At 43.1% G+C, this 23,444-nt stretch overlaps 1 protein-coding gene across 1 annotated transcript; it reads left to right on the top strand.

Annotated features, from left to right (window-relative positions):
• The first annotated feature begins 3,130 nt into the window (after positions 1-3,130).
• LEMD2 (LEM domain nuclear envelope protein 2) lies at positions 3,131-21,304 on the top strand. Its single transcript, XM_035121706.2, has 9 exons — positions 3,131-4,271; positions 5,724-5,764; positions 7,171-7,246; positions 9,948-10,024; positions 10,676-10,755; positions 17,197-17,342; positions 18,579-18,680; positions 18,780-18,882; positions 19,437-21,304. Exons 1-9 carry the CDS (start codon positions 3,146-3,148, stop codon positions 19,585-19,587), a joined length of 1,902 nt encoding a protein of 633 aa, XP_034977597.2. The 5' UTR covers positions 3,131-3,145; the 3' UTR covers positions 19,588-21,304.
• The last annotated feature ends 2,140 nt before the right edge of the window (positions 21,305-23,444 follow it).

The following is a 23,444-nucleotide window of genomic DNA, read 5'->3' as shown; positions in this document are numbered from 1 at the left end:
GAAGGGAAATAGGAACTGCTACTTGGATAAGAACATTTTGTGGATGCCACAAAATGGAAGAGGCACAACCTACTTCAGAGGGTTGTTGTGAGGGTGAAATGTAGAGAGGAGGAGAAGTATACACCACCTTGAGCTCTTTGGAGGAAATATTGAATATGAATGTAATAATAAATAAACACAAGCAAGCAATCAGCTTCAAATCCATATTCAACTCCAGGGTGAATGTGCTCTAAGTTTCACAGTAGTCAACATTTAAACTTTAAATAGGTCCTGCCTGGGCCACCTTGCCCACATGCCTCACTCTGAGGAACAACCCTCAGATCAAGGCGTAGGTGTCAGGCTTTGGGGGATCGAATTCCTCCCCCGGTGGCAGTAAATAAGCAGATCAAACGAAAAGAGCAGTCTTACCAGATAAGTTATTTAATAATCACGGCAAGAGACAAAGGAATGCATATCTCTCTTTAAAAAAAATATGGTGTTGCTCCCAGTAAAGGTTTGCCCCTCCGTCCCCATTAATCTACGTCAGGCCTACGCCGGGTAATCGGAGCTTGTTACTGCTGTGCTTTCTGTTCTATCACTTTCCAAGCCCGTCTAGTCTTAGGCGGGGGGGGGGGGGGTTCAGGAATCCTGTCCAAGGACATTGAATCTGCCAGCTGGCTCTCAACATTTCCTCTTCTAGCTCTTCCTCACCCAGTATTTTGCAGCTTTCCCCCCTTTGGACTATGCCCTTCTGCAAATCACTGTTCTAAATCAATATTGTACTGTCTTCCTGCCCTTGGGAAAGTTCAGAAAAAGGGGGGGGGGTCCAGTCCCTGACAGTAGGTACCATTCCAGAACGCACTTTAGGGATGTCACCACCACAGTGATGCTCCTAGAGGTCATGCCACAATGGACCAGGATGAGTGGGTGCAGCAGTAGCTGGCAGCCCAGCAGGTGCAGAGGCAGAGGCAGCTGCAGAAGGGCAAATAGGCAAAAGGCCCTTGATACTCTCCCTAAGCCAATGTGTAGAAACCTCTGGGTTTCGTGTATTGACTTTTGTGCCTGGCCCTTCGCTGGCCCGTGCTTCCCAGAATGAAGCTTTTTGGCTTGGGACAGTTGTTCAACATCCTAGCCCAACCAAATCATAAAATGAAAAGTTTGGCGTGGTGAAAGAGGAAAGAGTAGCTCAATCTTTCCCTCGCATTACTTCTGTCAGAAAGTCTGCCTCTTCTTTTCAGAACTCTGAAAGTGGATATCAGTACTCAAAGACACCCGCCCCGCCCCCCCCAAAAAATAGGACATGAAGAGCTCAATGAGTGCCCAAGGTACGTGTAAAGATCCTTATATTGTTGCTGTTATGAGGAACATTAGTCACTATTTCTGCATTATCTTTAATTAAATTCAAATATTAAGCAGCAATATTTCAGCTGTTTTCATTTATTTTTTATACAGAGCAGCGGGAAAAGCAATTACTCTACATCTCTGATGTGCTAAATTTAATTTTCAAATCACGCCTTTTTTCTTATTTAATTATGAGCACCAAGTCTCTTTCCCCCCCTTAATTCAGTCCTATTCCTGCTCCTGTAAACTTCTGTGTTAGATTATCAGGTGCAGTAAATTGAAAAGGGGAGCAAAGTGACATTGGTTCAGAATTCTACATGAAGGGGGTCAAGAGATTTGTAAACTGACAACAGAAGTGGCATATCTGTGTTCCCCTTGACAAATGCCCCTTACATTAGTGCTGAAAGGAATCCTGCTCCCTAAAGCCTTATCAAAAAAATTCTACTGCAGCTTTGGAGACTAAGGGTTGGATCTTAACTACCGGTAATAGCACACTCCTAGACATGCCTACTCAGAATTAAGCCCTACTGAATGCAATGGTGCTTACTCGCAGATAAGTGCAGTTAGGGTACCAGCCTTAATCGTACCTTTAAGAATCTACTCTAATACAGCCCTGGATGTCGGCTGAATACTTAGTACTATATCATACCAGTATTTGACATCAAGTACATAATAGCCAATGTTAAATTTATTATAGCCCATCATGTAAATAGGAAAAATGTGCCCAGAAAGTAATTTTCTCCTTTGGAAGCAAAGGGACCCAGTAACATTGTTTTACAATTTCTTTAGATAAAGTTTTAGACCAAGGTGAGCAGTTCTACCCGCTAAGGGCTACCCAATTTCCAGCTGGTGGAATGAAACGCAACATAAAGGGTCATTTTAGTTTTATTTGTATCCATGTTTGCTGCAACCCCGCTAAACATAGCTGCCAAGTTATCCCTTTTTTAAGGGAAATTCCCTTATGCTGAATAGGCTTCCTCGTGAGAAAAGGGAAAACTTGGCAGCTATGCCGCTAAAACATGTCCTAACGAACGAGGGATGAGATCGCCGAGGCACAGGAATGAACAAAGAAACGGGATAGTTCGCATCGGCTCTTCATTAATATCATTGCCCCAGTGGCCCATTGAGTGCATTGCGCCGCCTGCGAGCCTTTTCCCACGACGCGAAAAACCAGTAGTAAAAGCAATCTTGCGCCACAATCCGATACGCGTTTACATGAAAGTAAGCCCCGCTGCGTTCAGTTTCACCGAAATGCATCCCTAAGTCATATTTAAGAAAGAAAGAAAGAAAGAAAGAAAGAAAGAAAGAAAGAAAGAAAGAAAGAAAGAAAGAAAGGCAAGAGTCCAGACAGAAGTCAGGCTGTACTAAAATAAATAATCATCTTTCCACATTTCGAAAATAAAGATGGGAGGACTTTAAACAATAACAATATTTAAGGTGCAACAGAGATGGGGGGGGGGGAGTCCGCAGCGTACTCTGCCACTGGTTACCAAGTATACGTGCTTTCTGCTTTCTTTTTTATTTATCTCGCTACAAGGGCCTGGCCGGCTTGCAGTACAATCCTAGTATAGGCGTCTACTCGGAAGCAAGCCCCGCGAGCTCAAAGGCACTTTCTCCTAGAGGCAAGCGTACAAAAAGCATTGCAGCCTCGAAGCGCCCACAAGTGACCCTCTCAATATGGCGGCCACGTCGGCGGCGGCCCTGACCTCCACATGATGGCAACTGGAAGAGAGACGCCTGCTTTCCCCTACCAAGATGGCGGTAAGCCCTTCCTCGCCGGAGAAGGTATCACTTCCGGCTCGCGCTCCTCCGCTCCTCTCTGGCTATGGCCGCAGCGGGTCTGTCGGACGCAAAGCTGCGGGCGGAGCTGCTGGGCCTCGGCTACCAGCCGGGGCCCATTACCGATTCCACCCGCAAGCTCTACGCTAAGAAACTCACCCGGCTGAGGGCCGAGGTGGCTGCTGGGCTGAGGAGCCGCGGCAGCGCCGGCCAGACACACCCTCAGGGCCCGACAGGCCCCGCGAGCCCCAAGGCCGCGGCCGGGCCCAAGGCGGCTCCCCGGGGGCCCCGCGTCCCGGTTAGGAGGGAGGAGAGCGATGAGGAAGAGGAGGAGGGGGAGGAAGAGGAGGAAGAAGGGAACGACTACGAGCCGCCTCGTCGGGAGGCGGCGAGCGGGAGTCGAGGGCTGCTGCCTCAGGGCAATGACTGGCGGGCAGAGAGCGGGCTCGCCGCCCCCCGGAGGCCCCATTTGACGGCTCGGGAGGGAGCGACGCCGAGCAGCCGCTGGGAGGGCAGTAGCGGGTTGACTTCGAGGAGAGCCCGGCTGGAGGCGGGAGATGGCTTCGAGGCCCCTTACCAAAAGGATGCGGCGGCGCCCAGGTTCACCCCCAGCCCTTCGTGGGGAGCAGCATCCCCAGGAGGTGGCATAGGGTCAAGTCCCAGCAAGTGGTGGGAGAGCGAGCAGAGCGTGAGCCCCAGCCTTTCCTGGAAGCTCCCCGTGGTGGGGGGCAGTGCTGCAGGCTTCAGTAACAGGGCCCACCTCGAGGCCGAAAGGGGGATCGCCCCAAGCGCCTTCAGTAACAGGGCCCACCTAGAGACAGAAAGGGGAGTCACCCCAAGCTCCTATTTGGGGTCGCTGACCCAAAGGAGCGAAGAGGGGCTGACCTACAGGTCCCCATGGAGAGCGCAGAAGGAGGTTGGGCTAGCGCCCAGGAGTTTGAAAACAACACCATGGGGGGCAAGAGAGTTGGGTAGGGAGACACGTTGGGATGGGACGCGCCAGCATGTAGGCTTGAAACCCCAAGCGCAGGGCATAAGGAGGAAAGGCAGAGGCCTAGAATTTTATCTCTCCTGGTTCCTGTGGCTGGCAACCATAGGGCTGCTGGTAATTTTCCTGGGCATCCTTTGGGTGAAGATGATGGGACCTCCCCGACTGGAAGGACCTGAGAATTGTACGTGCGGGGTGTAATGCTGTTTTTCCCCTTCAACCCTGCTTCCATCTCTTCTTCCTCTTGCTGATAGCCTCATTTAGAGTTTTGTTGTTCCAGTTCCTTTTCTTTTCGGCTTGTTGCTTACGGAAACACAACTCGTAGAATGTTTTTGTGGCGAAAGTTAGCACCCGTTCCTTCAAAAGCTCATAATCAATGTACAAAAATGACTGAGGCTGCATGCTCACTATGTCTTTAAAGCACATTCAAAACACATTTTCCCCCTCAATGCTAGGCGCTGTAGTTTATTAAGGGTTGCTAGGAATTGTAACTCAATGATGGGTGAACTACAGCACCCAGAATCCTTTGAGGGAAAGAATGCAGTTGCAGTGTGCTTGAAAGTTATAATAGCCTAAAGATGATTAATCTTTTCAAGTAACCATTATAGGAAGTTTGTCCTGGCCCAGGTTCTAAGAATATGTTGTCAAAAGAAAGCTTTATGATGTCTTTCAGATTGGCTGCCTAGCAACTACTGATCTTGAAATGTTTAATAGTTACAGACACCAAAGAGATTAAGCAGATGAATTCTACCTTTTGAAAAGGATAGACTGAAATAACAATTCTCTTGTATGACTTTAGAATGACAAGTAGGAGATGGACATGGTTGTTACTAATAGGATGTTTCCTTCACTCTCTTAGACTACCACTCCAAAAGTCATAACAGTTACTTCAGTGACTACAAATTCATGATCAACTGGACAGTTTTTCTGGTCACTTTGTTCTTGCAAAGTATTGTGGGAAAATGTGTAAAAGATTCTTCCCACCCACTCCGATTTTAAAAACTGGTGAACTTTTATATGACGGTATATATCAGCTGTTACCCTTAGGTTACAGATTTATGATGAAGTAGTGGGATGTTCTTACTCATGCCAGAAATCAGTTTAGCATGCTTTCACCAGCATAACAGTAACTTCCTACAGTATGATAGCAAAATACTGTCTCAGTCAAGATTTGTCTGCACTATGTTTTAATCCATAAGTGTTCAAGAAACTAAACCACATTTTCTCTCTATAGTTACATTCAGAATCAAACCCCCAGATACTCTGCAAAGTAAACAAATGTGCTTATTTTGACATGAATGCAGAATAGTTATTTATTTCTCTTGTCTGATACTATGTTATGTAAATCATTTCCTTTTGATGGGAAATCTATGGATGCTTAACTTCCCAGTAAGTCCAATTGAACAAAATGGGGCATTTCCAAGGAACATTACTGTATTAGGTTTGTATTGCAGGTTTAACAAAATAGCATGCTTAGAGAATAAATTCCAGAAAAGTAGCCATGTCCATCTTCTGTAACAAAACAAAGTGGGCTTTAATCCGCAAAAGTTTATGCCACAATGAACTGTTAGTTTTGAAGATGCTACAAGACTAATTGTTTTTTAAAAAATAAATCCTTATTTTTTCTCATTCACAGTTAAGCTATTGCCCATGGATTGTGAAAGAACTAAAGAAGGTGTAAGTGTGAATCTTATTACCATCTCCAATGTTAAATTTCATTAATAAGTACAATGTACAGCTTACCTGTGACCCCTATCAGCCCCAGGCAGTTTGGCTAAAGGCTAGAGATGATGGGGAGTTTGTTCCACAATATCTGGAGGGCCACAGGCAGTGCTTTTTCTGGGGGGACGCTGGGGTCTGCATACCCCTAAACATTTTGTGAATACAGTGGTGCCTCGCTAGATGAATTTAATTTGTTCCACGGGTCTTTTCTTATAACGAAAAATTCATCTAGCGAATCCCATAGGAATGCATTGAATTTTTTTTAATATATTTTTTTTTAAAAAAATTGCCCATAGGAACGCATTAATTGAATTTCAATGCATTCCTATGGGAAACTGCGATTCGCTAGACAAATTTTTCATAAAACGAATTCGTCTAGCGAGGCAACCTCTGCTCGAAAAATCCTTTCGTTAAGCGGAAATTTCGTTAAGCAGGGCATTTGTTAAGCGAGGCACCACTGTATAAGTTTGGCCTCATTGAGGGGCAGTATTTCAATATGAGTAGGAAAATGAGAGTATCCCTAAACATTTTTTTTAGAAAAAAGCACTGGCCATAGGTCACTTAGTATCTGTGTTGCTACAGAAGAAAACCTCTGCTATTTTCCAAGAGAAATCTAATGATTTATTGATGTGCAATTAACAGACAGCTTGTTATAGATTACTAATTCAGACCATGTAAATCTAAGCTGCTGCAAATCTAAATCCTTCTTATTTTAGAGAAATATTCGTTAGTCAGTTGTAACAAAAGTGAGACTGATTTGTGACAAGGATTTCATCTGTAAAGCTACTTTTAAATAACAAGCTTAATAGAGCTAACCGTCTTTAATCTCTCCTGATGTGTGCTTGTAGTTGTGACTTTTTCTATAACATGTAGATGAATAAGACAAACCTTGTTATATAGTGCATATAATTAAAATGAAAGCCCTTGGTTTTTTTGTACATACGTAGATTTAAGATTATTTATCATCAAACTTACCGGTATTTAGAATATAAGAATTTGAGATCTGAGGACTGTATAGTTTTTGCACACACACCCAACCCCAAAATCCAATGTTTTACAGTGCACATAATCCACAGGATGTGATGGGTTTTATTCTGATAGTAACTGCAATGAAGGGAACTGATATATATTGAGTCCACTCATTCTCACCATCATCATACAAAATGATATACTTTAGCAATGACATTTGCAGAAAGAGAGAATTAAACTCCTGGCAAGAAACGAGGTCTTATGAGTCCATCCTTAGTTTTCAGTAGCTAAATTAGAGCGCATGAGAAATGTTCTATTTGATAGTTAGTTGTAATTTTTGTAGTTGGTTGAATTAAAGATCTGATGAATAATTTTCTCTCTTAATTTTTCAGTACTGTCAGGAAAAGCATGAAGAAATGGTAATGACCATTCTGTATGAACTATACAATTATCTTGCAATTCAAGCTGGTAAGTTCTTATTTATCTTTTTTCCAGTCATTTGTTCAAAGAAAATAGGTGTATACTAGCTAGGTTTTTTCAACCTTAATTTGAATTTAAAAGAGTGAGGACTGTTTTGTTTCCCTTCAAAGCCTGCAGAGGAATGTAGGAAAAACAGCCTTTCTAAATCTGAGCTGCATTATTATTAAAACAATCACCCCCTAATATGGCACTGATGTTTTCACATAGATAAAATGAGATTTAGGGTCATATTCAATTACTTTAGGGTCATATTCAACTAATCCATTGTGAGCCCATACAAGGATTCCCATTAGCGCAATGGGAATTCCCTCCTTTCCTCCCCCTGCACATATGCTGTGCCATTCCTATATCAGCTCCGGGAGGTTGGGGAAAAGCACAGTACAGATTTGATGAGAAGAGAGGGGGACAAGGAAAGTCCTTATCCTAACATAACCTTAGCCTTTGTGCTATGTTGAATACATGTCAAGCATTTCAGTTCTCAGATGTGCTTTCCTGATGTGACCCCCAGTCCATGTCCAAAATAGAGATGCAGTTCACAAGTTAAGTTCAAGACCTTCCTCTAGCTTTCACAGATACACAGCTTAAGGTTACCAGGAGTCCCCGTTTCCTGTGAACAGTCCCCAGATTTACAAATCAGTCCCCTGACAAAATCCTATCATTCCGACTCATTTCAATGAAGTGTCCCTGGATTCATTGAAAAAAATCTGGTAACCTTAATTTAGCAGATGACTAATCAAAATATCCCAAAGGATATTGATATGCTTTTCCCTGTGAAAGCCATGGTTGTGTGTTCATCCTTCACCCATCTCATCCTGGATACTATATGGAATGTTTCCATGAATGAGTTCCCTGATCACAGCAATGTATATGCCCCCTTTCCACCAGGCTGGCCCATTTTATATCATTAAGCATTACATTTCTCTCTGTGTGTCCCATTCTGCATTGCAGAACTGAACTGTGTCTGGAAAAACTTTGGAGGTCACTAGGGTGAGCTCCCATTGCTCGGTCCCAGCTCCTGCCATCCTAGGAAAGCACGTCAAAGTGCAAGTAGATAAATAGGTACCGCTCTGGCGGGAAGGTAAACGGTGTTTCCGTGCACTGCTCTGCTTTCGCCAGAAGCGGCTTAGTCATGCTGGCCACATGACCCGGAAAAACTCTGCGGACAAACGTTGGCTCCCTCGGCCTGTAAAGCGAGATGAGCGCCACAGCCCCAGAGTCGTTCGCGACTGGACTTAACTGTCAGGGGTCCTTTACCTTTTTCTAGGCAGCATTTCTTTAACGGCAACAGGGTCCTAGATGCGGTAGGCTGTAATCCTCTGCACACATTGGACACAGTGGGACTTTCAAATCGAAATGCAAAGGATTGCACTGTTAAATAACTTCTTGCGTCGTTCTCAGTATAGTTTGTTTGTATCTTGAACATATTTTTTTTTCAGCTGTCAACACAGCAGACGTTTTAATAGCTGGCCAAAACTACTTTGTGGGCAGTGGATGGTAGGGGTTTTAGGCCACTGTTTCATATAGTAGGCTTGTTTCCTGAATTTCAGTGGTTCTTAAGCTTTGTTGAAATTAATTTGTTTGTTCTTTGTACATCACATTTTCTTACCTTGTGGCCACTCTGCAGGGAAGGATACTTAAAAGTCTTTTGAACAAAAAATCATGACTGGTTATGTTCTTTATAACCACAGTGGGGGGCAGTGCATAAACTGCTTGCACTGTTGAAGAATTTGGCTTCTTTTCAGTTCAGATTTTGACATTTAACTTTAAAATTGGGTTGTGTCATCAGCATGTGGTAGATATATCAAAGCGTTCTTGATGGCTTCATGGCCTTGCAAATGAGAAACCAGTTTTTTTAAAAAAAAAAACCTGTCACTGGACAACTGCTTAAGTGTCAGGCTGTATCTTAGAGAGTGTGTCCATTATGATAGGCAGCAATCCCGTCTCACGCCCCTCTTGTGTTTATTGTGAAAGTCATAGTAGTAGTATGCCACCCTTCTTCCAAAGATCACAGGGCAGTCACAACAAAATGGCAACAACAAAATGAGAAAACAAAATACATAATAAAAACAAGAACAAAGCATTAGTCCTCCTCCCACAAGCAAATTTAAAGGCCATAGAATGTTAATCAACCAAAGGCCTGGTTATAGAGAAATGTTTTCGCCTGGCACCTAAAGATTTGTAATGAAGGCATCAGGTGAACCACAGAACATAACCTAACCAGCAGCTAAGTGGCAGCCCCGCTCTAAAACCTTTTCAGCATTGGAAGCCGGTCAACGTGTAACATCCCTGATCCCATCCTGAACATGAATCATCATGAAAGCATTTTTAAGGGGCATCTGGGGGTGGCCTCAGACATGTTATAAATCTTTGTATAATTTAGTATCCCATTACCCCAAAGTATTAGGCAAGGTACAGTTACACAAAGGCGGGACACATACATGCATTTCTTCAAAGGTATGGGCTGCTCTCATGGAATAAATGTGAGGTTTGATTGCCTTATGCTAGCATGTATACAGCAGTACAAATGTTATTAAGTCATAAAACTAAACCAGGTCTATATTCTGTAAAAACATTTTGGCTAGCATTAAAAGTGCTTTAAAAAGGAACTTAGCTCAGTGCTTCTTTACTATTTGGCAAGTTTCATGATTTCCATGTCAATAACGCTTTCTGTCTCTCCCACCACCACCAGGCAACTTTGAGTGTGGAAACCCTGATAATCTAGAAAGTAAATGCATTCCAGTGAGTGTGGCAAAGGATTATATAGAGGTAAGCAAGGCTATGACATTTTTCTATTGCTGTATATATTTGTATCTGCTATTTATTGCATTAAAACTAACTTTTATTTTATTTTTTCCCTTCAGTAATTTTATTATTATTATTTTGGCTGTTACTTGGTTGGCATTTTTTTCTTTTGAGTTGTTGCGTTGGAAAGCCTAAATAATATGACTGCTGAGACTTACCATTTCTTTTTCCATTTGAGAAACCAAAATCTTCCAGCATTTTAAAGTGGTTGCTTACAAAGCAGTAGTAAACACATTGCTTTCCTCTTTTCTTTTCTTTTTTGTACCTCTCTATAGAAAAGGATTGTTAGTATACTATAGTTATGCACACTTATGGGGTGTGTTCCTGCATCAAATATGATCATAAAATTATAGTCTTAGCTACTTAGAAAACTGAATAGAATCCTAACACTCATTTTAATGCATTTAAAAGGTTGCTAAACTACCGTAATTGTGCTGTAAATAGGAACCCTGTGTATATTTTCTCAAATTCCTCTGTATATTTTCTCAAATTCCCTGGAAAAGCAGGTGGAATATAAATATAATAAATTAAACAATATGGAAAGAATGTATTTACAGAAAAGTCTCACTGCTAGCTGAATGCAGAACTTACATCTTGGGGCCCACTTCCTTACAGAATGTGACTGCCTACAGTGCACAAAGGTTTGTGGATGCTTTGCAGCGGTTACTGGACAATCACAGAGACTCGGGGATATGGTAAGTGCATTGGAATGACCTGTGTTAAATTTATCTCCATATCTGTTCACTATCCCATGAGATTCAGTAGAGATGTGACTCAGGGAACCATAAGTGACTGTTTGAAAAGCAAGCAGTGTAAGACTTTCCCTAGGAAGACCCCCCAGGCTCCTAGAACCTGCTAACTACAAATGTTCTTCTAAGCCTGGCACTGTAAGATGTTTTTATTTATATTTGCATTTGATCTGCAGAATTTGATACCCACCAAGTTGTCCACCAGAGGTTTGGTAATTCACCTCCTTTTGCTTTCTGCCTGACATTGCCAAAACATGGGTTGACGGGCAACTGGAAGGTCATAGTTGCTAGCTGTGCAGCTGCATAACTCTCAAAGAAATGAAAGGCTGGATTTATAAAGGTGCAGTTGTACCAGGGCCCAATGCCTGCAAGGGGGCTTGAACTGAGCTTCCTTTCGCTCCTCCTCCTCCTCAGTGTCTGTCCCTACATCTTATAAAGCAAGATGTGCAAACACCCTTCTAAGCAATTTCTGTGAGATAAGCCAGCCTGGCTACTCCCACTTTTCAGTGTTTGTACTCTGTGAATGGAGTCAGAACTGTGATGAGCGAGTTATTTGGACAACATACCGTACTACAGGAATCTCTGCAGTTCTAAAGAGCTGCTGTTCTCCTCTCCCCGTTAGTGTGCTTTCCTTTCCTGCCTCTGTCCTTGGGATTTATAGTTTCTTTCCGTTCCATTCTGTTCCTTTTTAAAATGAAAGAAAATCAATCTGCTCTCCACAATCCCCCACCCCCATTTTTCACCATGTGAAAAATGAACATAATATTTTAGCAGCAGTTAATTCATTTTCAGCTTTGTATTCTTGTTCTAAAAAAGGTGTGCCTAGACATAACCTAGGTTTAAGGTGCCATTTAGCTCCTAGCTTTCACCTCTCAGTTTCTAACACTGGCTATAGGTCTAAAATAACTCCTTGGGAATAAATCTATTGTGCACTCTAGCCTGGGAACAATATCACAGCTGAACACAAGTGGGATTGTGCATCTAAAGCATCCAACCATCTGGCCAGGTTAGTATTGGTTGAAGCCTTGGAGGTGTATTTAAGTGCGAGTGGGCAGAAAAATCTGGCCCTTTTGTAGTACAAAGGTGCATCGCTCTGGTTAAAGGAACCAAAAGTTGATACCTATGATAAAAGCACCAAGTCCCCTTTTGTAGGCATTTAATGCCTCCTCCTGTATCTCCACAACAGGCATGCAAAACAGGTTTGACTGACTGACCCAGGTTAGGAAGTGAGCAAAACCAATGAGATTTGAGTATAAAATATGAAAATGCATGTGTATTCATTTTGTTGGTTGTCAAAATGTTCGTCTTTTGCTGAGAGCTGTAAAACTGCACATGCTCAGAGTATTTATTTGATAGTCCATGAAAGTAATAATAAATTTAAGAAATATCTTGACATATTTTCTGGTACTTTATTTCATGCATTCCTTTTGGGAGGAAGAGGGGGGACTGTTTGGTGAACTGCACCAGCCCTCCAACTGCCTTAATGTGGCCTTGATGGTGTGTGCAGGCCTGACTTGTAATGCTTGGCTGTTAAACTTTATTTATTTCTTATTTGTGGAAGCTAGTGTGGTGTAATGATGGGGGCTTCCTGGTTCAAATCTTACATCTCCTTAGGACAGTTGCTCTCACATGCATACCTGTAATATGGAGATGATAACAGCCTACCCTACAGGAGGAAGGTAGGGGAAGTCCCATTGCACACTCAGAAATAGTGGTGCTGTCAGGACACTTGCTTAGCACTGCTTTGGATACAACTCAGTACATAGACTGGCTGTCATTTCTCAATCTGGAACCTCATTGGATCATATGGGGTAAGCAATATTTTGGTACATCATAACTGAGAAACCTGAGGCTCTCCCTGCTAATACCAGGGTGTTACTTGAAATACCAACAGTTCAGAATGCAGTGATCTCTCAGTTACGGAACAAGGGTACACTCTGCCTTTTCTGGGCTTTCAGGTGGACTGTAAAACTGATTCCAGTCCTCTGAGATTTATTAATTTTATTTTGTTTTAAGAGATTGATACTGAATACCATGTAGTTTATGCAGGTGGTTGAAATATGAGCTTGGTTATGCTGGCCTAGCTTTCATGTGGTTTAAATTCAGGAGATTCACGGAGCATTTGTTCCCGTTCTCTTGTGCTTGAAGCAAATGTAGTTATGTTAAAGGGAAGTTTTATGCTCTTTAAGGTATCTATAACACATACGAAATTTGGATAGTCTTGGTCACATCTTCAGAGTAGCTAACTTGCTCACTTGCATAAAGGGCAATATCCTTGCTGTCTTCAGTTGGTTCTGGAAGAACAGAATAAGCTTTTTTTCCCAGCAGCTGAGTTTGTTTATTTGTAAATGGTGGCTGCAGACTGTCTGGAGAGCAAACATCACCCTGTGCAAATCATTTCAGCTCTTTGAAAAATCATGCCATCTCTCTGAGTGCCTATTATATATTTATGAGGACTTCCTTGCCTGTCTCGTCCCGATATTATAGATTACTCTCTTGAACTGTGAGGGAGATATCAAGAGCCACTTGCTGCCGGCAGGAAGCCCATATAAATATATTTTCAAACTCTAATACAGATGTGCTATTTGAAAACACAATTATTTTGGTGAGCAGGAAAGGATGGATAATAGCAATTTGAAATGCATTCCTTTGCAGTTACCAGAGATTCAAGCCAGCTAGTGTGCTAAGATTATTCAATCTCCACTCATCATAGTTATTTCTGTGTGGTGTAGAATTCTTTATTTGAGATTCTGCATTTGTAGTCCTGTCTACAAAAGTTACTGTTGAAATTCCCATAGGCCTCAAATGACTTACTGTTTCTCATGAAGCTTGTAATCATGTCTCAGTTCAGGTTTTTTGGTAGGGTTAACCTGTTAGGACCCTGTTTTCACAATAGATTTTAAATCTGTTCAGCCACTGTGGCTTCAGTCTAACCAAAGATACTGGGAAAGATTGTTTAAAATTAGTTAGCCCTTTCAGCCTTTCACAGAAGTCCCGGCACACTTGTAAGCGTGATGTAGTGGTTAGAGCAGGGGTCCCCAGACTACGGCCCGGGGGCCGGATGCGGCCCAATTAGCCTGCCAATCCGGCCCGCGACGACCCCCGCCACCCGCCGCCGCCCGCTCTCGCGGCGCGCAGCGTGGCAGCGCTCTTCCGGGTTGGGAAAAAAGCGCTGAAAATCCTTTCTGCGCATGCGTATGGGCCTCTCCCGACCCGGAAGAAGTCATTTCTGGTGCACTTCCGGGTCGGGGGAGGCCCACGCGCATGCGCACAACGGATTTTTGGCGCTTTTCCGCCCCTGGAAGCGCCGCGCCCCCGCCCGCCGGCCCGCACAGGCACGCGCTCCCCCGCCCTCCGGCCCGACACGCGATTGGCGCGGTGGGAACCGGCCCAAACGCCGGTAAGTCTGGGGACCCCTGGGTTAGAGTTTTGGGCTCAGACTTGGGATACCAGGGTTCAAATCACCAATAGGCCGTGAAACTTGCTGGTGACCTTGGGCTGGTCACTGCTTCTCAGCCTCACAGAGTTGTTGTGAGGATGAAATGGGTAGGGGGAGAATCCCTGTATTGAGTTCCTTGGAGGAAAGGTAGGATATACTGTAAAAATAATAAGAAAATAAATAAATAAATACTGGTAACTATAATTCCTCGAGTTCTTTGGGGGAAGCCATTGTTGTTAAAATGGTATCAGATTCAATCTTTTATCAAGGCAGAATGATAGAAGAGTAAAACAATTTGCCTGTATATGTGTCCCTTTTGAAGCCCATGAGATTAGTGCACAAATTTGCATAGAATGCCTGGTACCAGATTTTAATTATTTTGGTATGGAATACAGTTCTGGGTAATGTTTTGAAGCTGATCCCAAAAGTACAGTCTTGCTGTGTTTTCATGTAAGTTGGTAGGTGCCAGTGCCTCAGTTCAGTAGTGTTTATCAGATTTCAGGCATAATTTTGAGGCATTGTTAACTCTCTCACTGCTGTAGAATAATTCAACAAGCCCGAGGCTGTGAGCAACAACAAAATACTCTCCTCCCCTAATCTCATTATCTAAAACTCTGCTGTAACCTAATGTTCGAAAATGTGTTCCATTTTTCCATTCTTTGTATAGGAAGACTCCACACTGCTAAACACTGTTCCCTTAGGGACATGCTTAGAATTGCTGGTGGGATGGAATTCAGTGTTTTCTAATTAAGATTTTCTTCACTGTTACAAGCCATAGCCTGGAAGCGTAAAATACACTCCCCACTTTTGTATTCACCATAATTAAGAGTTTCATCAACACTTGAGCAAATGGATCCTGTTCTGGCAGCTCAATATGAAACTCAATAAGAATGTACAGCATACTAAAGACCTGCTGCAGGCTTTCCAACAAATGTTGTGTGAACTTATTTGACACTGTTCTGTTAAGAGCAGAACCAAATAAGACAGCTGTGCTTGGGAACCCTGCTCCACATTTTAAGATCTTTCAGAAACTTGGGATCCAAATAATCCATGGGGGTGGGTAAAAAGTTGGGTGTAATGCGGTATGTCAGGAGCTTATGTGCACTGTTCAGCAGTATTTCTTGGACAACTGATTTGGACTATCTGTATGATGAGCTATTAATTGCAACGCTGGTGTAACATCAGTTGGCTGCCAAAAATGTGATCTGGATTTTTTTGTATACGCTGATTGAAAAGGCCTGGAGACTGGGAATTCTACAGCAGGGCTCTCCCAGATTTTTGTTAGTGAGCCTGCAGAGACTAAATTCAAAGTGCGGTAATTGCTGTACTTCTTCCATCTTTCTGTTTTGCGGCAATTCCTTTATCTGCCTTCAGTTTCTGAGAGAGGTTTTCACAGGCATTTTACCAGCATTGCTAGGGCTGGGCAATATCAGCTTTTCGACATCACGGTGTATCACCAGCCAAACACTGTGGTTTGGCAATATACCGCAATGTTGAAAAAACAAGATGCATTGTCCTCTGCGTGCAAGACACCAGGTGAAACTGCCCCAGCTCTCACCTCAAGAGGGTGAGACAATTCAGCTTGTTTGCGGCACTCAGCTGGGAGGATGGAAGGTCCTCCTGCCAGCTGAGACAGACCCAGTGCTCTTGCCGCTCTCACACAAGCAACAGAAGCATCAGGGCTGCTTTGCGCAGCTCAGCTGGGGGGAGGGAACGTCCCCTCCCCCAGCTGAGATTGCCCCAGTGCTCTTGCGCAGGCAGAGCATCGGGGCTCCTTTAACTGTTCGCTACAGAGAACGGCAAACACACTCTCCTCAGCTGAGCAGTTTCACAGAACCCCCACGCTGTTGCAGGCTTGTGTGAGCCAGGGCTGGGCTGGGGCCTGGCAGCTGCACACTCCTCAGTCGAACAGTTTAAAGATGCAGAGGGAGGAACAAGCTGTATCGGGGCCGTCGGCAAAGTGGGATGGCAATTTCACTCAGTAATATATCATTGGGGAAACCACCACCGCTCCTGAGTCCCTCTGCTAGTGGATGCTGCTAGTGGATGCTGCTAGCAGAGGGACTCGGGAGCGGTGGCGGTTTCACCAGTGATACGCCTCTGAGTGCAACCGACGTCACGGTCTGCTTCTCATACTGGTCCTGGGTGATAAATTGATACATTGCCCAGGCCTAGCATGTACAGACTCTTAAATTCTATATTCACACATTCTGCTGTCATGCAAGTCCATTTACTCAACTGCATGGTTTGAAAGCACTCCATGCCCAGTTACCAAATATCCTGAGATAATCGTCTCTTGCATTGAGACTCCCTTATCATGTTTACTCTGCTGGGTCCATGGGAAGCCAAGTTCCTGTAAAGCCCCTCTGGCACAGTTTGCCAAACTATCATTTTGTGGGGAGCTGGAATTATCCTAGTGGTCATTTCCAGTGTTTTCTCATTTTGCAGGATGAGGTTTTTCCTTATTGCAGATTTTGCACAGAATAAATTTGGTGTGCATATAATTATAGGCTTTCCCCTTGTCCTTTTCCAAAGATACACCAACATTTAATTCAGGTGAACTTAACATTTTATTCAACAAAATTGACTGCTGGAATTTGTTCCAAGGAAAATAGACCCAACATGCATGCACACTTTCACTTGATCTCTGTGCAGTCACTGGAGGAGGGAATCCAGTTTAAAAGTTTAATCTCCTGTATACTGTACTAAGAGGTGCTGTCAGAACAAACAAAAATACTATAGAAGATGACTACCTTGCTCGTGTGCTATCTTTGTTTGCTCTCATATCCTTCTCAATCTGCTGCTAATGAGCCACTCCTGGAATATTCTGAGAAGGTTGAGAGCAAGAAACTAAGGAGTGTGATGGAGAAGATATAATCCTGATAAATATGGACCATCAGTTTCTTTGCATTGTTCAGTCAAGGAATCTTTCTGCTTCATCCTTTCAGGTTACAAGGCGATGAGAGTTCCGAAGCAGTTACTACAGTGGGCCAAGTGGTTTGTCTCGAATCCACCCGTCCCCGGATGGGCTTAGGCTGCCGTTTCCGCCGGGCACTGAATACAGCAATTACTAACCTATTTATATTCTTCTGGAGTAAGTTTCCCCCTACTTTTATCTGTGACAGCCAAGATCTCCCGACAGTCTTGTACAGTGTGAGATTCTGGAAGGTTGAGGGAATAATGGATGAAATTGCTGAATATTTAACCTTGGGCCTAACAGCAAGAAACAGTCTTGAGACTGACTCACACACTGTGGGTGTTTGCCATTTCATGAAAATCATCCCGTGGCGGTCTCCCTGTGTGCACCAAAACTTCATGCAGTTGTGCTCTGGCATTTACCCCAATGAATTCTGCCCTCCTCCTCACAAGGCACTATTAATACCCTACTTCCTTAACAGTAGCAGTTTTACTTAGTCATGCATTGCTGACTAAGCACAGATCATGCACACACATTAGTTGAGATCCAAGTAGTGTGGTTAGGCATACATTCATGCAGCAGGGCTTCTGCTTCCTGTTTTTCTCCTGCAGCCATCTTTCTCCTCAAACCTCCAGAAGGTTGACCCCCCCCCCCAAAAGGAAATTTTGGGAGCTGCATGAAGAAGAAGCAAAACCTGCAACCCCCACTGTGCAAGAGGATTTTTGTTGCGCAAGTGGGCAGACCTCATTGGATGTCTCCTGTTTCATGGGGAATACCCCGCAAAGAATGTGCATGTGAATAATATAAATGGGAACAGGTTTTACGAGGAAAATACCAGCAGTCAGCCTTTACGCAGCTGGTGTGTTATAGTGGGTGTTGTTTGGATTTAGACTTGGGAGGGGGAGACAAGGTTTCAAATTCCCACTCAGCCATAAAGCTTGCTTGGGCCAGTCACTATGAATTGTCAGGATAAATTGGGATAGCTCTGAATTTCTTTGCTGAAAAAGTGAAACACTGTGATGATCTGCCAAGTTGGTGAAAACAAAGTGTTATGTTGCCATATTTGTAGCTCAATCCTTCACTGAAGTCTTCAGCTAACAGTAACTTAACTGTGTTTGCTAAAGCATAGAGATACCCTGTGAACTGGCAAAGCTAGTCTGATTTTATTTTATTATTAATCTACAAAGATTGCAAATGGTGTTCAGGCTTTATTGGGTCTCCAAGAGAAGAAAGTCTCATAGCTGTGTAGCACCTTCCAAAAAACACGTCTCTACATAATGGCTATAGCTGGGTGCATGGATGGGAATTATTAGAGAGCACCTTTGATAACTGATCTTAAGGATTGCAATGAAATATTTCAGGCTAGCTCATGTGTATTCAGAAGATTTCATCTCTGTGCTTCCTTCCTCACAGGTTTAGCTTTCCTTTGGGGGATTCTGATTCTTCTAAAGTATTACTGGCGGAAAAGGGAAGAAGAGGAACGGGACATGTATAAAATGGTGCAGAAAATCATAGGTAGCATTCACCTGCTAGTCAAATTATAAGTACTGTAAAATCATCTCAGTTTCATCAGTTTGCTTATTTGCCTGACTGCATGTGTTGTTCTCTCAACAGCTGCCGTCCAAGGTCACTACAAAGAATGGGAGCAGAATCTGGAACGGTACCCATATGTAGGCATCCTTCACATCAGAGACACACTCATCCCACCACAAGACAGGTGAGTTTTTCTTTGACTTTATTAATGGTCCTGATTAAGTTACCATGTAGATGTGGGGGTCACTCTTCCAAAATAATGGCCAACCAGTTGTCCCTGAGAAGCAGGCTGAGGAAGCAAGCATCCGTTCATATTTGCCACCAATATTTGGAATGCCTAAGAACTATTTTCCTCCAAATATAGATGATAGCCCCTGATAGGACCAGTCCTTCATGGATGTGCCTGAACTTTTCAAGCCATCTACATTCGGGACCACGATGATAACCTGCAGCAATGAGTTCTATAAGTTGATTGTTCAAAGCTCAAATGAATATTTCCTTCTGCTTGGCCCTGACGCTTTTGCAGATGATGTCTTTTGAGTTCCAGTTTTTAGAGAGAGAGATCTACAATGACACACAAGTTGGAAAGGGGCCTTTTTTCGCTTTTGTAGCTTCAAATGTTGGCTGCTACAGAAATGATCCTTGGTTGATCGTGCTCTAAGCATTAGATTAGACCACCATTTTCCTGCATTGCACAAATGCTCAGCTTTGGTTACAGTGCTCCTTTTTTATCCCCAGGAAAAAAATGAAGCGGGTTTGGGACCGAGCAGTGGACTTCCTTGCTTCAAATGAGTCACGTATTCAGACCGAGTCGCACAGGGTGGCAGGAGAGGACATGCTGGTGTGGCGTTGGACACAGCCTTCTTACCTCTCTGATTCAGATCATTAGCTCTGACCAGAGGCCAAGCCATTGGTTTAACACTGTGCAGGGCGATGTTCCCTCTTCTAGCTAGGGAATGTCCTGTTGCCCAAACTCAGGTGAACCCCTGATACTACTGTACATGTGTGTGAGAGTTGTACAATGACTCCTTGGGGGTGATCATTTTCTGTAAGGAATATAAATGTTGAAATGCAGGTGCACACCAAAGTTACTCTCATGGCATATATTTGGCTTTCATTACGTAACAATTAAAGAAGAGGAAACAGGATTCCTTGCCCTAATTGAAAGATGCCATTGATAGCTTTGCTTTGGTATTAAGGGAAGTCTGTATCCGACCATCTACTCAGAATGTCGGTGCTGACCACTAAAAGATGCTTTGTAAAGGTGTTCATTACAGAAGCACTGTGGATAAGAGTGGACAGCAAATATGCAAGGTATATTTGTTCTTACAAACTGATCAGGAATAATCTACTGGCATTGTTTATTGGGTGATGGGTGGGACTGAGAGGGCCAGGTCTTGAAACTTTGGAGGCAAGGTGGGAGGGGCTTAAAGCTTTTTTTTCCTTAGGCAGTGGTAGGTGAGCACATTTTTTTCCGCAAGCAGTAGAAAGCATTCAGTCTTAAAATGGCTTGGTGGGGAGCACCGGAATGCAAGAGCAGATGGGGCGCCAACAGTGTTTGGTACAAAAACAACTCCTCACAAATCAAGTGTTTACAGGATTGCCCAGGGAGTGGAAATCTTTTATTCAGCCAATATAGTAACATGTTTTGTGCATATAGCACCTTAGTTGGTCCAAGTTCATGCTGGTTTGTTTGTGAGGGGGAGAAACGCACCAAAATGCCATGCACTTCCTCAGTGACGTCATAAAGTCTGAGGCTCTGGCATGATGGCACGTCATTCCATTATTGGTTCAGGGCACCCACTTAACTCATCATGAACTTCGCCTCTGTCCAGTGGATATAGCAAGTTGCATATGAATTTGGAATAAAGTGTGCACATTTGAGCCTCTTTAAGTAAAATGAGCTGAGCCTTTATGCTACCTTTTGTGACATGTTTTGTTTCAACTGGCATATTTTTTTGCAAGTGGGTGGTAGCCTGAACTTGGAAGTTTGCCCTTTTACTCCCCCTGCTGGCAGAGCTGAAAAACTGACAGATTGGAGTTTTCACCTAGGTGCCCTTCGAGGCTGTTTTAGCAGCATGTAGCAATTCATTATGTGCCTCCTGCTGATTCATCATTGCTGAAATCAGTGCAAAGAAAAGCAGCCTCCAAAAACAAAGCACCAGGAGGTCTTATTGGTTAAGTAGAAGAAAATCTTGCATTCATTTGAATTTTATCCCCACATGTTGCCATCTGTAGCGTAGGCGGTGTCTTAGAGCAAAAGAAGAGATGTAACAGATGTCTCCGTGACATTAGCCATCCTTTTTTTTTTTACACAAACACTCCCCTTATACTGTTGAAGCCGATAAACAAATTATTGCTTTTAATGTATTCTTAATTTCTGCTGATGTTTGCAAAAAAATCCACAGTGCCTGCATTCTTAGGGCTTTAAAAGAAACATTTGTGGGTATTTTTTACCATCAGACTCTCAAGGGGAAATGCCAAACAATATTATGTACAGTTGACTAAGCTGTTCATTTATTTTTATGTAGATGGGCTGGTGCTATTTATTATACATTTTGTCTGTCCATTTTATCTTGCAAAATAAAAATTTGCTACAAATGGGACTGACTGGTATTGGTAACTACCGTAGTACCATCTCCTGACAAGGCAGACGCAGGCAGTTTGATTCCCTGGATATTCAATGCTGAAAGCACTCCTGAACTGAACTTCATCTGATCATATGGGGTTGCCATGAGTTATAGACAGCACTGGACAAGCACAATGGTACTTGTAAAAACTAAGGCCTTAGGGTGAGGTCCCATCATCCCTGACCATTGGCCATGCTGGCTAGGGCTGATGAGAGCCTGATTCCAACAACATCTGGAGGGCACTACATTGGCTACTCCTGCCCTGCAAATAACCAAAGCTAAACTCCAGCCTTCAGAAACAATTTACAAACATTCACAATGTCTGAGGATTTTAAAAGTTGAAAGGAAATCATAAGTTTCCAGAATGGATTTGGAAGAGAGATCACAGATCACTCATCCTACTTTTGCCCCTGGTAAACACTTGTTAAACCTGTTTGACCAAGAAGTGATAGTGGGATAAAAATCTCTCAAACTGCTTTAAATTCTTAAGATGGTCACCTGGTTTCCCACAGCACCCGAACTCTCACTAAGCTTAGTTGAGAGCATGTGAACATGCTGGCTCCTGGGGAGGAGCTTGCAGCCACGTTGCTCTTTTTTGGTCCTCCTGGCTAAGGTTTGGCTTAGCGTGCCAACCAGACAAGTTTGTTGTTAAGCCCTTTACTCTCTAGCCACAAGCTGTAACAGAGATTCTCATTTACAGTTCATGGTTAGTCAAGAGAGAGCTTTAACCACAAGTGTCAGGTTGGATGGCACACCATCATTGTCATGAATTTACTTGTATGCCAGGTTTCCATGGCAGAACCATGCTCAAACTAGCGCACGACAACATACAGAATATAATACAACAACAACTAAATATTATACATTAACAGTTACAAAATAACACAATTTAAACAAAACACCACACTAATAATCACTAGGGCAAACAAACATCTCATGTTAATAAATGCTGAAACAATGCCTAAAAATAAAATGCAAAACATCCAAATAGCACCACGCCTTGGCCATGCTTAGTGCAGCTGCAAAAAATGACGAGGAGCAAAATGGATGCAAGCTTCTACCCATGGGCCCTTACATCACACAGTCATGTTTGGCTTAGGGTTAAACTCTTTGCAAAATGAAAATACAAGCAATGAACTATTCCCTGAGAGATGGTAACTTCTAAACATAGCTGGGGATCTGAACCCAAGGCCAAGTCTAACCCCTTCACTGTACAGAAAACATTACCTAAGTCACTAGCGAGGGCTCGAAGAGAAAACAAAACAACTGAATGCAGACAGCACTGAGTTTTTATTTTTGCCCTCCTTCGCCATTAATGAAATATTGGGGTAGCCCCTGCTTCTACTTCATCGCCCCATCCTGATATGTGATGTAGCGGACAAAGTTCTACAGATCTTAGTTTAAAATGGTTTGTGCTTCAAAGGTACTGTCTGCAGCTGGTCTGTTGAAAGTTATTTCAGGGTGTCAGATGCGTGCACTGTTTTTATGCCTTTTTTAAAAATACTGAGATGCTGATGTGCTTTGAGTGTGTATTTTTTTTCCTGTGGCAGAGGCAGGCACATGCATTAGCCTGTTCATCCAATTGCACCTTTTCAGCAAGAGTTGCCTTGTGTTGGGGCAGTTCACAGTTTCCATTGACTGTTTTCTTCTGTCATTGTGACACACGCTAGGGAGACTATAAATCTGAGAAATCTGGGTTGATAATGCCATTGTGTCCTTTTACTGTCAAAAAGAAAGAAAAAATATGCACCAACTAAGCATCTAAAATAAAATTTGCCCTTTATCTTTTTTTATTTTCCATTTCCATTAAAGGCTTTTCATATTAAATGTTTTGTCTCCCACTGACATGACAGCTGATGCTGTTTTCTATTTATGGGAGCCTAGTTTGGGAACAGTGCCAGTTCTACTGGGAAAATCAGCATGAAGTAAATAATAAAAAGGAACAGGCGGTGAAATGTGCCCAAAGCAGCTCATTTCCCAAAGCCCTGGACTGTAACCTTCAAACACTTAGGCCGAATTAGATGGTACGCAAAATGCATAAATGGACTTTACATTTTTACACTTTTGCTTTAAATAATGGGGCAGGGGGAGTCAGAACCATGACATCCAAAGGGGA

The sequence above is a fragment of the Zootoca vivipara genome, chromosome 7 (genome assembly GCF_963506605.1).
Source record: "Zootoca vivipara chromosome 7, rZooViv1.1, whole genome shotgun sequence".
Lineage (NCBI taxonomy): Eukaryota > Metazoa > Chordata > Lepidosauria > Squamata > Lacertidae > Zootoca > Zootoca vivipara.
The sequence above is the reverse complement of the archived record's forward strand: the minus strand, read 5'-3'. Positions and strand labels throughout refer to the sequence as shown.

Bases quoted from the DNA above. Each gene is read 5' to 3' on its own strand.
- LEMD2 (XM_035121706.2), top strand. From the start codon at position 3,146: ATGGCCGCAGCGGGTCTGTCGGACGCAAAGCTGCGGGCGGAGCTGCTG. The intron at 7,247-9,947 runs GTAAGTTCTTAT...CACCACCACCAG, and splicing joins TTATCTTGCAATTCAAGCTG to GCAACTTTGAGTGTGGAAAC. The intron at 10,756-17,196 runs GTAAGTGCATTG...TCATCCTTTCAG, and splicing joins CACAGAGACTCGGGGATATG to GTTACAAGGCGATGAGAGTT.